Source organism: Mandrillus leucophaeus, unplaced genomic scaffold (genome assembly GCF_000951045.1).
Source record: "Mandrillus leucophaeus isolate KB7577 unplaced genomic scaffold, Mleu.le_1.0 Scaffold6, whole genome shotgun sequence".
Lineage (NCBI taxonomy): Eukaryota > Metazoa > Chordata > Mammalia > Primates > Cercopithecidae > Mandrillus > Mandrillus leucophaeus.
Window position 1 is genome coordinate 15,054 of NW_012106474.1, and position 13,704 is coordinate 28,757.

At 53.5% G+C, this 13,704-nt stretch overlaps 1 protein-coding gene across 6 annotated transcripts in view; it reads left to right on the forward strand.

Moving 5' to 3' along the window:
• INPP5K (inositol polyphosphate-5-phosphatase K) overlaps positions 1–13,704 on the forward strand; it is a 22,010-nt gene continuing 8,306 nt past the window's right edge. Inside the window, exons 1-9 of one of the 6 annotated variants that reach the window (XM_011999582.1) lie at positions 1–71; positions 430–660; positions 962–1,119; positions 2,780–2,887; positions 3,198–3,306; positions 7,350–7,466; positions 7,796–7,971; positions 8,521–8,632; positions 9,365–9,474. In XM_011999582.1, the coding sequence (XP_011854972.1) occupies positions 3,274–3,306; positions 7,350–7,466; positions 7,796–7,971; positions 8,521–8,632; positions 9,365–9,474 (548 nt within the window). In that variant the 5' untranslated portion in view covers positions 1–71; positions 430–660; positions 962–1,119; positions 2,780–2,887; positions 3,198–3,273. The remainder of the gene's footprint in view (positions 72–429; positions 661–961; positions 1,120–2,779; positions 2,888–3,197; positions 3,307–7,349; positions 7,467–7,795; positions 7,972–8,520; positions 8,633–9,364; positions 9,475–13,704) is intronic. The other 5 variants (XM_011999584.1, XM_011999583.1, XM_011999581.1 and 2 more) reach the window with 5 other exon arrangements.

A 13,704-nucleotide genomic window follows, 5' to 3' on the forward strand; every position in this document is an offset into this window, starting at 1 on the left:
GACCAGCGCGCGGGGACGACGGCGGCCATGAGCTCGCGGAAGCTGAGCGGGCCGAAGGGCAGGAGGCTCAGGTGAGGAGACGCTGGCGGCAGAGGAGGCCTGCTCGGGGCATCGCTGCCGCCGACCCCCTCGGGCTGCGGGCTGGGGGTGGACGCAGACCGGGAGACAAGGCACCAGACCTCCATGACTGCCTTTGGTTCAGGGGCGCTACCACCTTCTCCCACGCCTGTGTCAGGTGGGCTGTGTTGGGCCCGAGCCTCGCGCCCCCTCTAAGCCGAGGCTGCCAAGCTCGTTCCCACTGGGGCGCAAGCAGGTGTCCCGGTTGCTTTGTGGAGAGGACAGCCGTGTTGGGTTGTTTGAGGTTAAAGACATAACGAGGCCGTCACCTTTCAGCTCTAGGTTAGAAATCTTGTTCCTGCTTCTCATCAGCACATACATCAGGAGGTCTGCGTGATCCCATGGTGACCCCCGGGAACCCGAAATCAGATTGAGATAAGATCCTTTAGTGAAGTGACTTAGCCTGGTCTCTTGCCTGCTCTTTCACGGGGAACAAGGCTAATCGCCCACTTAGTGTAAGTCACGATGCTTGGATTTGCTGCTAATCGTCGGATTTGAGAGTGGGAACAAGAAATCCGGACTTTTGCTCTCCATCCTCTTAGAGTGAGTCTGAGAAAATAAGACTCTGAGTAAAAGGTCTTTTGTTCCTTAAGCCTCTGTCGGACAGCAGGGGGAGATCGTAAACAAACGAAGCACACAGTCTCAGGCTGAGTGCCTGGGAACGTGGTTTCTGTAGTGGTGTTTATGCTAACAGGGAGGGACAGGAAGTTACTTTAAACTGGCCAAGAATTTCTTGAAGTGCCTTTGAGAACGTCAACCTCTAAGAACAGGGTCTGTTGGAGAAGAGATGTTTTGGCATCATCTGCTCTTTTCTCCCGTCCCCCTGTACCCTCTGCCATTCCAGATCTCCAGCTGCTGCAGGTACTCCTCATCGTGTGCCTAGGACTCAGGCCAGGCTGTTCCTGGTCTCTGCAGGGTCTGCAGCTCCTGCGTGCTCTGTGCTGCACACAGTCTGGGGCTTCTTGAAGAGCTGCTGTGACTGACTGTTTTGCAAAGACATCTGTAGGTCTCTCCTTCCTCTGAGCCTCTGACTGGATCCCGTGTCATTGAGGCCCCTGATCTAGTTTTCTTGCTTCCCTAAGACTTGTAAGCTGAGGTGGAAAATGTTATCCAACTGATGACTTTTCCCAAGAGAGTACTTTTTATTTTTCACGGAATCCTACACAGACGTAGAACATAGACTCTTAAGAGAGATGTCAAGAAACCTGTTACTTAAAAACCCCTTGGCCGGGCGCGGTGACTCAGGCCTGTAATCCCAGCACTTTGAGAGGCTGAGACGGGCAGATCACCTGAGATCAGGAGTTCAAGACCAGCCTGGCTGACATGGTGAAACCCTGTCTCTACTAAAAATACAAAAATTAGCCAGGTGTGGTGGCACACACCTGTAATCCCAGCTACTTGGGAGGTTGAGGCGGGAGAATCGCTTGAACCTGGGAAGCGGAGGCTGCAGTGAGCCGAGACCGTCCCACTCCACTCTAGTCTGGGCAACAGGGTGAGACTGTCTCAAAAAAAAAAAAAAAAAAAGGCTCTCTGAAGTGCTTGGCAAAATTGGTTTCTTCCTGGGATCTGCTAGTGGGGAGAGAGGAAGGGAATATGGGGGTGTTATCTCTTTTATTTTTTAAATTCCTCTGCCCTTGTAGTGCTGAGGCCTATCACAAGGTAAAATCTGAACCCCCAGGATCTTCCTGGTGGTCTTAGGAATACTTGGGGTGAGAAGTAGGGATGGGAAGTTGCTGACTGAGCCCTAGATGATCACAGAGGTGTGTGGGTGGCTGGAGGAGCTGATGGAATTAATATATTCCTGGCAGTTCAGCCCCCTAACCCTTCCCTAGCCTGACCTGAAAGTCTTGGGCTCCCTTTGGCAACTCTGCTATATCAGCAGCACCAGTGCTGCCAGGTGTGGGCGGCTGTGAGCCTGCATGGAGGACCCAGTCCAGGGTGGGGATTTCCTGCTTCAGCTGAGAAAGGTGAGGACGGACAGCTGATGGTTCAGTATCCCCATTCCCTCCACTAGCACAGAAACCCGCATTTCCATCATGAGTGTGGCGGATTGTGGTGACATGAGCAGGCCTAGACCCCGTGCACTATCTTTTTTTTTTTTTTTTTCCTTTTGAGACAGAGTCTCACTCTGTCACCCAGGCTGGAGTGCAGTGGCACGATCTCGGCTCACTACAACCTCCGCCTCCCAGGTTCAAGTGATTCTCCTGCCTCAGCCTCCTGAGTAGCTGGGATTACAGGTGCCTGCCACCATGCTGGGCTAATATTATTTGTACTTTTAGTAGAGACAGGGTTTCACCATGTTGGCCAGGCTTGTCTCGAACTCCTTGCCTTCCACAGTGCTTGGATTGCAGTGTGAGCCACAGTGATTCTCCTGCCTCAGCCTCCTGAGTAGCTGGGATTACAGGTGCCTGCCACCATGCTGGGCTAATATTTGTACTTTTAGTAGAGACAGGGTTTCACCATGTTGGCCAGGCTTGTCTCGAACTCCTGACCCCAGGTGATCCGCCCGCCTCGGCCTCCCAAAGTGCTGGGATGACAAGCGTGAGCCACGTGCCCAGCCGACCCTGTGCACTCTCTTATCCTCCTTCCTCCATGACTGGCCGACCCCGTGCACTCTCTTACCCTCCTTCCTCCATGACTTCCCTCTGCTTCCCTTCCACAGCATACATGTCGTGACTTGGAACGTGGCCTCAGCAGCACCCCCTCTAGATCTCAGTGACCTGCTTCAGCTGAACAACCAGAACCTGAATCTTGACATATATGTCATTGGGTAGGTATCTGCAGGCTCCTTCGCCCTTCCCTGACCAGTCCCGGGTTTCCCTGTGGGAACCACTGTGACCTGCCCTCCTCCGCTTTGGAGTCTGAAGGCCGGGAGCTTTCAGCCTGCTCCAGGGACAGTCCCATGTTTCTGATCCTGGGTCAGCAACGGCAAAGGGGGCTGGAGATCAGCCGGCAGGGGAGGGAGACCTCACGGCCGTCAGAACTCAGGGCTGGAAAGTCTGTGAACACGGTGTTAAGTATCTGTGGCAGGGGAAGTAGCCTGGAGGCCAGGGGCCAAGCCTCTGAGCTGGCATGGTCAGTTTGCAGGAACTGAACTCTGGGATCATAAGCCTCCTTTCCGATGCTGCCTTTAATGACTCGTGGAGCAGTTTCCTCATGGATGTGCTTTCCCCTCTGAGCTTCGTCAAGGTAACTTGCCAGTTCGTGGGCAATCGACAGCTGTGTTTTCACGTCTGCACTGACCCCGCTTGTTTGGTCTGATGTGTTCCTCTTACTCCTACTTAGCCTTTCATGCTGTTTCCCATTTGTTTAAAGGGCTAAACCTCACTTGCACCTGGACCCCTGGGGCTCCTGCCTGCTTTCGCCTTTCTGAGGGAGCTGGAGCTGAGCTGAGTCTCCAGGGGTTGGGTTAACACCTGCATATGTTTCAGCTTGGGAAGATTCTGAGGGGAGGTGCAGCAGGGCTTGTGAACACCTCGGTGCTGGCCCCCGCCCCAGCCACCAGTCTCTACTCAAATGCCCGTCCTGAAGTCTCTGAGTGTAATAATACTGCTGTATTTATCAAGCGCTTACTTGGGGTTAAACATCATAAGTAGCTCTTTATATTATATATGTTATTTTAAAATTGTAACAAGTGTGTTGAAATAGAGGTATTTTACAGAGAAAACCATGGCTCAGAAGTCACATGCACTATCTGGGATTTGGATCCAGGTCTTTCAAACTTTATCACCCAAGTTCTTAACTACTAATACTTTATTACTATGCTGGTGAACACTAAGACTGACAGATCTTAGACATGGCTAGCCTGCTGGTGTCATAGGGTATCCTCAGGTCGTACGGGACGTGCACGTCAGATTCTGAGGGTCCAGAAGTTACGAGAGGGAGTCAGGTGTGGTGGGTAAAAGTTCTCAGTCTGGGGGAGCAGTATACTCGGGGGTGTCTTTAGACCGTAGGAGAGTCCACAGGAAGGCCCTAGGTTGCTGGATCTTCACCTTGCTTCTGCCCTGCACACCTGAGGGATGAAACCCTCCCATTCACAGCACCTGGTGTACAGCTGCTTAGAAATACCAGAATTCCCTCTTTCCCCTTTCCCGGATGACTCCTTCTTGAGAGTGAATTCAGTCAGCCTAGTTTGCCTGGGGGTACTGGGGCAAGAGCCGTGTATCCTTTGGAGGGGGAGCAGAATGGGGAGGAAAGAATCTAAGGCTTAGAGCTCCTGCGGATAGAAAATGCCAGCGAGAGTCCTTGGTTCCCTCCACATCAAGCCCAGAGGCCTCCTTCTGTAGATAGGGAGCTAGATCCTTACAGAGGACAGAACCACTTCTCTCTCACCCGCCACTCCCTTCGCAAGACTGCAGGCCTCCTTGCTTCTTGGCGGACTGGCAGAGGTTGGTAGGATGGAATTGAGCCAAGGAAATTAGCTCAGCTTGTGGCAGAGACACAGCTCTTTCTACCCATGTGGCCGGCTGAGATTGGGAGGCCAGCCTGAGGGCCTGGCACCCAAAACGGATGCCCTTCTTTCCCCAGCCAACAATCAGGGTGGATGGGTGAGCTCCGTGTAAGCCTCTTCTTAGGTGTGCATTTGCCAGCTATAGACTGAGAAGGGCTGACCCCCTTCCACTGCTCCAGGGCCCCCAGCCACCTCCTGCTAGTCCTTTCTTTGCTCCTCCTACTTCATTTCCTCCAACTAGAACTTTCCCTAGAACTCTCCTGCTTTTCCCACAGCCCCACCCTTTCTCCCAGTCTGACTCTGTCCTGCCCCGACCCCGCCCTCCCCGCCCCCACTTTCCTGCTGCTCCTTCACAAAGTGAGCCAGTGTCTTTGTGGTGGAACCCAGTGGCCTGAAGCTGCTTTGTGGGTGGGGATTAAGCTGAAACTTTTCCTGAGTCTTTATCAGTCCCCTTGCTTCAGTCCTGACCCTGGGAGTCAGCCCCTCATGGTCCAGCCCGTCCTCCATCCCTGTTGTCCTGTGTGCTTGGGTGGGAGAGAGAGAAGACTGGGGAGGATGGTCGGCTTGAGGACACGTCTGTAGCAACCTCTGGCCAACCTGAAGTTCTCATGCCTCCCTTGCCCAGCGCTGGGTTTGAGGTTCCCCCTGCTTTGACTCCGCTCTGCTAGGGCTCGTGGCCTGCAGGATCAAGTTTCATAATTCCTGGAAGGCCCTAGTACACGCTCCCCACCCGGGGATTTCCTCCTTGGCCTCCACACTTCATTCTCCGGAAACAGCGACTCGGGTGCTGGTGGTAGCCAGCCTGAACCTGAGAGGGAGAGCTACTGGCTGCGGCCCATTCCCACCCCACCTTTGGCAGCTGCAGATAGCAGGGATCTTGGCAGTCCTAGCCCCTTGCTGTTGTTTTACAATACAGGTAGCCCTCCTGGTCCCTTAGCCTCCCTAAATCTTAGTCCCTCATCTGCAAAACAGGGACAGTGATTCCTTCCAGGGTTGACAGGAGTAAATGAGAGAGGAGGCACTTGAGCTGCTGTTCGCTCTTCTCCCCAGCCTGTGGGCATCTTGAGCTGCTGTCCACTCTTCTCCCCAGCCTGTGGGCATCTTGAGCTGATGTCCACTCTTCTCCCCAGCCTGTGGGCATCTTGAGCTGATGTCCACTCTTCTCCCCAGCCTGTGGGCATCTTGAGCTGCTGTCCGCTCTTCTCCCCAGCCTGTGGGCATCTTGAGCTGATGTTCGCTCTTCTCCCCAGCCTGTGAGCCTGTGTCCTTACCCACTGGCATTCCCTGGGTATTGCCTTCATGGACACCCAGCTGCACGCAGTATATAGTTACGGGGTTTGGGGAAAACATTTTCTTATTTTCTTTTCACTGAGCTATAATGTACACAGAAAAGCATGTAGAAATTCAGTGTACACTTTGATGGATTTTTACATATACCCATGTTACCATCATCCACATCTAGATAAAGAGCAGACCGGACGTGGTGGCTCACGCCTGTAATCCCAACACTGGGATTACAGAGGCAGGCAGATTGCTTGAACCCAGGAGATCAAGACCACCCTGGGCAACATGGCAAGACCCTGTCTCTACAAAACAAACAAAAATAGCCGGGCATGGTGGTGCACACCTGTGGTCCCAGCTACTCAGGAGGCTGAGGTGGGAGGATTGCCTGAGCCGAGGATGTCAAGGCTGCAGCGAGCCGTGATTGCACCACTGCACTCCAGCCTGGTAGACAAAGCGAAATATTGTCTCTAAGAGGGAGAAATGGGGGCAGACGGTGGACAAAGAACATTCCCAGGGAGGGAGGGAGGGAAGGGGATAAAGAAGAGCATTTCCAGCACCCTGGAAACCTCTCATGTTCCTTCCTTTACTTTTAAGAATGCTTGGCCTGGCGCAGTGGCTCACGCCTATGATCCTAGCAATTTGGGAGGCTGAGGTGGGCGGATCACGAGGTCAGGAGATCGAGACCATCCTGGCTAACACGGTGAAACCCCATCTCTATTAAAAATACAAAAACTTAGCCGGGTGTGGTGGTGGGCGCCTGTAGTCCCAGCTACTCGGGAGGCTGAGGCAGAAGAATGGCGTGAACCCGGGAGGCGGAGCTTGCAGTGAGAAGAGATCCGGCCACTGCACTCCAGCCTGGGTGACAGAGTGAGACTCCGTCTCAAAAAAAATAAAAAATTAAAAAATTTTAAAAAAAGAATGCTTAAACGAAAAAATAATAGCTTTCAGATAATCCCCACAGCGTCTATGAGATAGATTCCTGCTTTATCAATGAGAAAATACACTGAGAAACTTCCTCAATGTCAAATACTAAGAATCAGAGCCGTGGTTTGAACCCAGATCTAACTTCAAAGCCAGTATCCGTAGCTGCTGTCCTCTTTCCTCTTTGAGGCCCTAGCAACCCAGGGTTGCAGCCTAAGGGTACCCAGAGGATCTCAGGATAGCATCTCTGAGAGGGGACTAGGCATCCATGGGGCAGCGACTGAAGAGTTGGTGCTCTCCTCATGGCAGGGTGCCCTGGCAGCCTTATCTTCTCTCCCCACCACCCCCAGGCCTAGGAGCAGAATCTAAAACCTCAGCCCCCAGCATGTATCATTTGGCAGCTGAGGAGAAGAATGAAAGGCTTGAAACTCTGAGATTCAAACTGGGATATCGTAGACCCTGGGGCAGGACACTGCATGTAGCTGAGGGCTCTCTAGTGTCCCTAGCATGGGGCTTGGAAGGGATGCACTTGGCCTCTGTGGTTTAATGAGCGACCTTTACCCTCTCTCTCCTGCAGGTCTCCCATGTCCGTATGCAGGGGATTCTCTTACTGGTCTTTGCCAAGTATCAGCATTTGCCCTATATCCAGATTCTGTCGACTAAATCCACCCCCACTGGCCTATTTGGGTACTGGGTAAGGACTGAGCTGTTGTCCAAGTCGTGAGCTGGGAAGGGCTGGGAACTGTGGTGCTGGGCAAAAGAAAAAGGAAGTGAAAGGAATCTTGGTTCTCTGTCCAGCCCAGTGCATGTTTGTTCTTTTGCCTCACAGTGGGCTTGCTATCCCTGAGGCCAGGTGCGGCGAGCTGGGCTCTGTGCGTGGAGAGGTCACCCTGGGAAGCTTAGTTGCTGTCCATGGGAGACCCTGGGGGAAGTGAGACTGTCTCCCCTCAGGTCTAGGATGTGGAAAGAGGGGTGGTCCAACCCAGAGCAGCTTCCCACTCTTCTGTTGACCTGTTCCACCAGGGGAACAAAGGTGGGGTCAACATCTGCCTGAAGCTTTATGGCTACTATGTCAGCATCATCAACTGCCACCTGCCTCCCCACATTTCCAACAATTACCAGCGGCTGGAGCACTTTGACCGGATCCTGGAGATGCAGAATTGTGAGGGGCGAGACATCCCCAACATCCTGGATCACGAGTGAGCCTGGCTCTGCAGACTGTTCCCCACCCTCTGCCCCACACTAATCCAAGCCAGCGTCCTCTGCCCCGTCACGGTTCCCCAGCCAGTGTCAGTCAGTGTTCTGGCTCCCACCCTCTCCCTGCCCCTTCCCTGGAGCCCATCTGCTGTCTCCCCTCGCTTTGCCTGCCTGGGGTCCCCTTCCTCCAGCCCCTCTGTCCTGCCTAGAAACCCTGAACACTTGGGAACAGGTCAAAGCCCTTGAGGTTCCTGAGGTCACCAGGAGGGCTTCTCAGCCTTTCCTTGTGACCAGTTGAGGAGAGGAAGCAAGGGCCACAGCCTGCTCTGTGTTTGCTAGAGCAGGCTCTTTGGTGGGTCTCTTTGGTTTGAATGGTGGTTTAGGAGCCATGAGAACAGTTCCAGAGGACCCACGTGTGCCCTGGTGCCTCACCTGCCCCTCGGGCTTTCTGTGCCCCCGCAGCCCTTGGGTTGAGCAGGCTGAGCCACCTGGTGATCTCCTTTCCCTGACTTTATCACAAATCCTCAGGCTGCTCTCCTTTTTTTCTGAAGCCTCATTATCTGGTTTGGAGACATGAACTTTCGGATCGAGGACTTTGGGTTGCACTTTGTTCGGGAATCCATTAAAAATCGGTGCTACAGTGGCCTGTGGGAGAAGGACCAGGTATCAAGTGAGGGGAGGGCCCCAGGGGGTGATCTGGGCCCACGGTGGGAGCCATGTGAGCTGTGCGGACTGTTGCTAGATGCCCTCGCCGCTGTTTTCCTTTGCCCAGGTCTGGTGGGGGAGGCTGTCTAGCAGGACTTCGCGTCCAGGGGTGAGGCAGCCACGCCTGCCGGTGCCTGATCTTCACATGGAAGAGCCAGGGTAACAGCTCCTGGGTGTGCTTTAGAATAGGGAACCAGATGCAGAGCATGAAATGAATTATTTAAAAAAGAAGAAGAATAGGGAACCAGAAGGGCTTTGCACCAGGCGCCACCACGCCTCAGCCCATCGCATCCCTGTCATCTGTCTTTCCCGTCCCCAGCCTCGTTTCCCTCCCGGAGGGTGAGATGACCCTTTGGAGGACCCTGGCTCCCCCAGCTTCCCCTCTGACACATGTCTGCTAGTGACCTCCACTAGAGACGGAATTCCAAGTCGGGTCCCTGCAGTCCAAGGACTGGGAAACGGCAGACAGCTGCCTCCCCTAGGCCTTGGCAATGTTTCTGAAAGGATTCGCCTGCTTTCTGGTGGGGCTGGGCTGTGAGTAGTCAGTCACTGGGGCAGTGAGGCAGTGGAGTGGCATTGCTTGACTCTTGCCCCGTTTGTGACGGCATGTGCTGATCCCTTGAATGGAGTGTGGTGCTGGGCCATTGGCTCGAGACTAGAGGGAGACGGGGACTGTGACTTTGTCTGCAGCTCAGCATTGCCAAGAAACATGACCCGCTGCTCCGCGAGTTCCAGGAGGGCCGCCTGCTCTTCCCACCCACCTACAAGTTTGATAGGAACTCCAACGACTATGACACCAGGTGAGGAGGAAGGGGGGCCAGAAGGTCTAAGAAGTCAGGTTACATTGGCCCTGCTGGCATGGGCACTGTCTCAGAATAGAAGTGTTAGGGGCCGGGAAGCAGTGTAGCCATCTCCTCTCCAGAGTGGCGCCTCCTGTCCACTTCATGAGGCACTGACTGGGGGAGCCGTCCCAGATCTCAGCGAGAGTGGGAGGGAAAGCCAGTGCCAGCAAAGGCAGGAGGGGTGTGTGGGGGTGTGGGGGTGTTACAGATAGAACTAGAGGAGAGGGTGGAGCAGCTGCCTCCTGACCTAGGTGGGACTGCACGTCAGCTTCTGGAAACCCCAGACCTTCTGGTCCCCAAACAGGGCAGAAAGCTTGGGCCAACCAGTTATTGGTATTAAGGACCCCTGCCCCAGCCTGTGGGTGGGTCAGGTTCTGTGTGAGAAGGTGAAGTAGTGGGTAGAGAATTTCATCAGGATCAGTGAGCTCATGAGTCTGGTGGTTAGAAGCACAGCTCTGTCTGACTTTAGACAAAGTGTTAGGCCTCGTTTTGTCATCTATAAAGTGTGGATGACACAGCACACACCTCATGAGGCTGAGGATTGAAGAAGGCCGGCACCGAGTAACCATGGGAGAGAACTGCTATTGTGACTTTTAGATTCATGCCGGCTGGGCGTGGTTGCTCACGTCTGTAATCCCAGCACTTTGGGAGGCCAAGGCAGGTGGATCACTTAAGGTCAGGAGTTCCAGACCAGCCTGACCAACATGGTGAAACCCCATCTCTACTAAAACTTCAAAAATTAGCCAGATATGGTAGCGTGCGCCTGTAATCCCAGCTACTCAAGAGGCTGAGGCAGGAGAATCGCTTGAACCCAGGAGGCAGAGGTTGCCGTGAGCCGAGATCTCACCACTGCACTCCAGTCTGGGTGACAGACGAGACTCTGTCTCAAAAAAATAATTATAAAATAAATAGATTCATGTCTTCCCATCATAGATTTACTAAAAGCCTTTCTAAGAAGCTGAGAAGGGGCCAAGTAACCATCAAAACCTGAGAAAGAACTTCTGGCAACATGTCCCTGACCCAGTTTGGGGCAGGGACCCTCATCTCTTTGAAGAAAGGAAGAGCCTCTTACATGTCATGAGGGTCTTTGTCCCAGCGGGAGCGGCTCGTTCATTCCTCCGAGCGGGAGTGTGTCTGTGAGGGAGGCGGGAGGTGCCAGCAGGGCAGCCCAGGCCTTTGGGATTTAGCCAGTGCAGGACAAGAGGTAGAACTCAAGCTTGGTTCTGGAAGTGGTACAGCAAAGCCAAAATATCCTTGCCAAGGAAAGGGGGAAAGAGCGAGCTGACTGAGCAGTGTGGAGCAAGACAGGGTAGGGTTGTGAGCAGGGCCGTCCAGAGAAGAGGAGGCAGCGGACACTGGGGACAGGACCCGCCCTGGGCAACAGAGCAGGCAGGAAAGGAGGTAAGAGGCCAGGCTGCGACAGGCTAGCCGGCCCAGACCGACAGCTGCAGGGAGACTGCCAGTCTCTGCAGCCATCCATTAGAAACGAGAGTCCTGGTGGGAGCTGTAAGGACAGGCTGGGGCCTTGGGTGGGGAGAGGTTGCTTGAAGCCAGGAGTTCAAGACCCACCTGGGCAACATGGTTAGACCCTAACTCTACAAAAATTTAAAAATCAGCTGAGTGGGATGTGCCTGTAGTCCCAACTACTCAGGAAAGCTGAGGCAGGAGGATCACTTGAGCCCAGGAGTTAAAGGCTGCAGTGAGCTGAGATTGACCCACTGCACTCCAGCTGGGCAACCCTGTCTCAAAAAAAATAAAAATAAAAATAAAAAAATTCCTCTTTAAACACTTGCCAGCAGGAAGAGAGGTGCTGGCAGGCCCTACGGCCAGGTAGCCCCTTCTCCCAGCCCTGTGCCAGAGAGGTCTCCAGGAGACTGAAGTTTGTTGCAAAAGCTGGGTCTGGGCTGGAGTTGACAGGGTCTAAAAGGGTAGTGAGCTTTGGAGAAGTTCAAGGACTTCCCCAGGTAGCTCACCCAGTGAGTGGCAGAGCTGGGGCTCAGACTGATCTCTGAATCTATAGCCCACAGTGCTTTCGTCAAGCCCATTGTGCGTCAGGATTCATGGTCATCCTTGCCAGCAACAGCAAAAAGGATGGCACGGTGAGGAAGGCAGACTCCTGCTAAGGAGGAGGCACACACCTATTTCCAAATAACAGCTCACCGTGATTGGCGGGCAGGCGTGCACCCAGGCTTTGCCTGTGTCAGTTCTTACCATGTCCTCTTTAGGTAGACAGTGTCAGTATTGACTGTTTACACAGAAGGCAACTGAGTCTCAAAGAATATATAAGTAAGGAGCAATAGACTTCATCACTGCATGAGGATTGGAACTCATATCTGTGTCTGTCGACTCATGAGCCTTCAGTACTTCCCTTTGGCTGGAGCCCAGGAAATGCAAGAATGTCCGGGCAAGAACAGGGGACATGGTAACTGAAATACTCCTGGCTGGGGCCAGGGTCCAGAGGCAGCTGGGAGTTCCTGCAGGGAGCAGGGCCTGAGCCCACCTGGGGCAGAGACATTCCTATCTAATGAAACTGTTATTTTATCCTTGAAAACCCAGTTGAGACATCACTTTTCCTAGGACGCCTTCCCGGCCCCTCCCCATCTCACTGAGCGTTCCTTTCCTGCCCTGTGCCGCTCCCAGCCTTGCGCACGCCATGCTCTCAGTGTTGCTTTTAAGCAACACTGTACCTTTTAAGCAACAGTGTACCTTTCTTACTGTACTGTGATGGCCCAGAGAGCAGAGACGATCTGATTTAGGACCATCCCTGGGAGTAGCACAGTACCTGGCATATGTTACCAAGTCCGGGAGTTAGTCAGTAGGTTTCCAGAACTGCGTGCAGAAGGTTGGAGCAAATGTTAAGGAGGTGGACAGCTGACGCTAGGAGAGGCCTGTCAGACTTCCTGTCAGGAGAGTATCTTGAAGGAAGCACAGAGTTTGGCAGAAAGCAGAGGGCAGGCTTTCCAGTCAGACAGCACACTGACCAGAGGCACCTGCAGGGGCCGGTCTGATGAAGTGACCGAGCATGAGTGTGCTGGGCCAGCGACTACAGTGTTCCCAAGCCAAGATGTAATGAGAGGCTAGCTCCCTTATAGGGGAGGGCGAAAGGGCTGAGGGCAGGGTGGGAATCCTGCTAAAGTCCGGGATTACACTGGAGTTTTGTTACAGTTGCCACTATGAGCCCAGACAAACGGTTTTATTTTTTTCAAGACAGAGTTTCCCTCTCGTTGCCCAGGCTGGAGTGTAACGGCATGATCTTGGCTCCGTGCAACCTCTGCCTCCCAGGTTCAAGTGATTGTCCTGCCTCAGCCTCCTGAATAGCTGGTGATACCCCATCTCTACTAAAAATACAAAAAATTAGCCGGTCATGGTGTCGGGCGCCTGTAGTCCCAGCTACTCGGGAGGCTGAGGCAGGAGAATAGCGTGAACCCGGGAGGCGGAGCTTGCAGTGAGCCAAGATCGCGCCACGGCAGCACTCCAGCCTGGGCAACAGAGCGAGACTCGATCTCAAAAAAAAAAAAAAGAGGCCAGGCATGATGGGTCACACCTCTAAACCCAGCACTTTGGGAGGCAGAGACAGGACGATCACTTGAGCCCAGGAGTTCAGGTTCAGCCTGGGCAACATGGCGAAACCCCATCTCTACAAAAAATGCAAAAGTTAGCTGGGCATGGTGGCCCATACCTGTAGTCGCAGCTACTCGGGAGACTGAGGTGGGAGCCTTGCTTGAGTCCAGGAGGTTGAAGCTGTAGTGGGCTGTGATCACATCACTGCACTCCAGCCTGGGCAACAGTGAGACCCTGTCTTAAAAAAAATAGCTGGGCATGGTGTGCACCCCTGAAGTCCCAGCTCCTTGGAAGGCTTGAGGCAGGAGGATCATTTGAGTCTAGGTTCAAGGAGGCTGCAGTGAGCTATGAGGACACCACTGCATTCCAGCCTGCATGACAGCAAGACCCTGTCTCTAAGGAAAAACAAGGTGGGGTAGAGGGAACTTAGTTGGTTAATTTGTACACGCTCACTTTGTTTCTTAGATTTTGCTAAACAGGCTCCTCGAGAACCTCGTCCATCCTATTTCTCATATCCGCAGGTGTGGGGCATATAAGAAGTGCTAAGTAAATCTTGGTTAAAAGAATGAACAGGCTGGCGCGGTGGCTCACGCCTGTAATCCCAGCACTTTGGGAGGCCGAGATGGG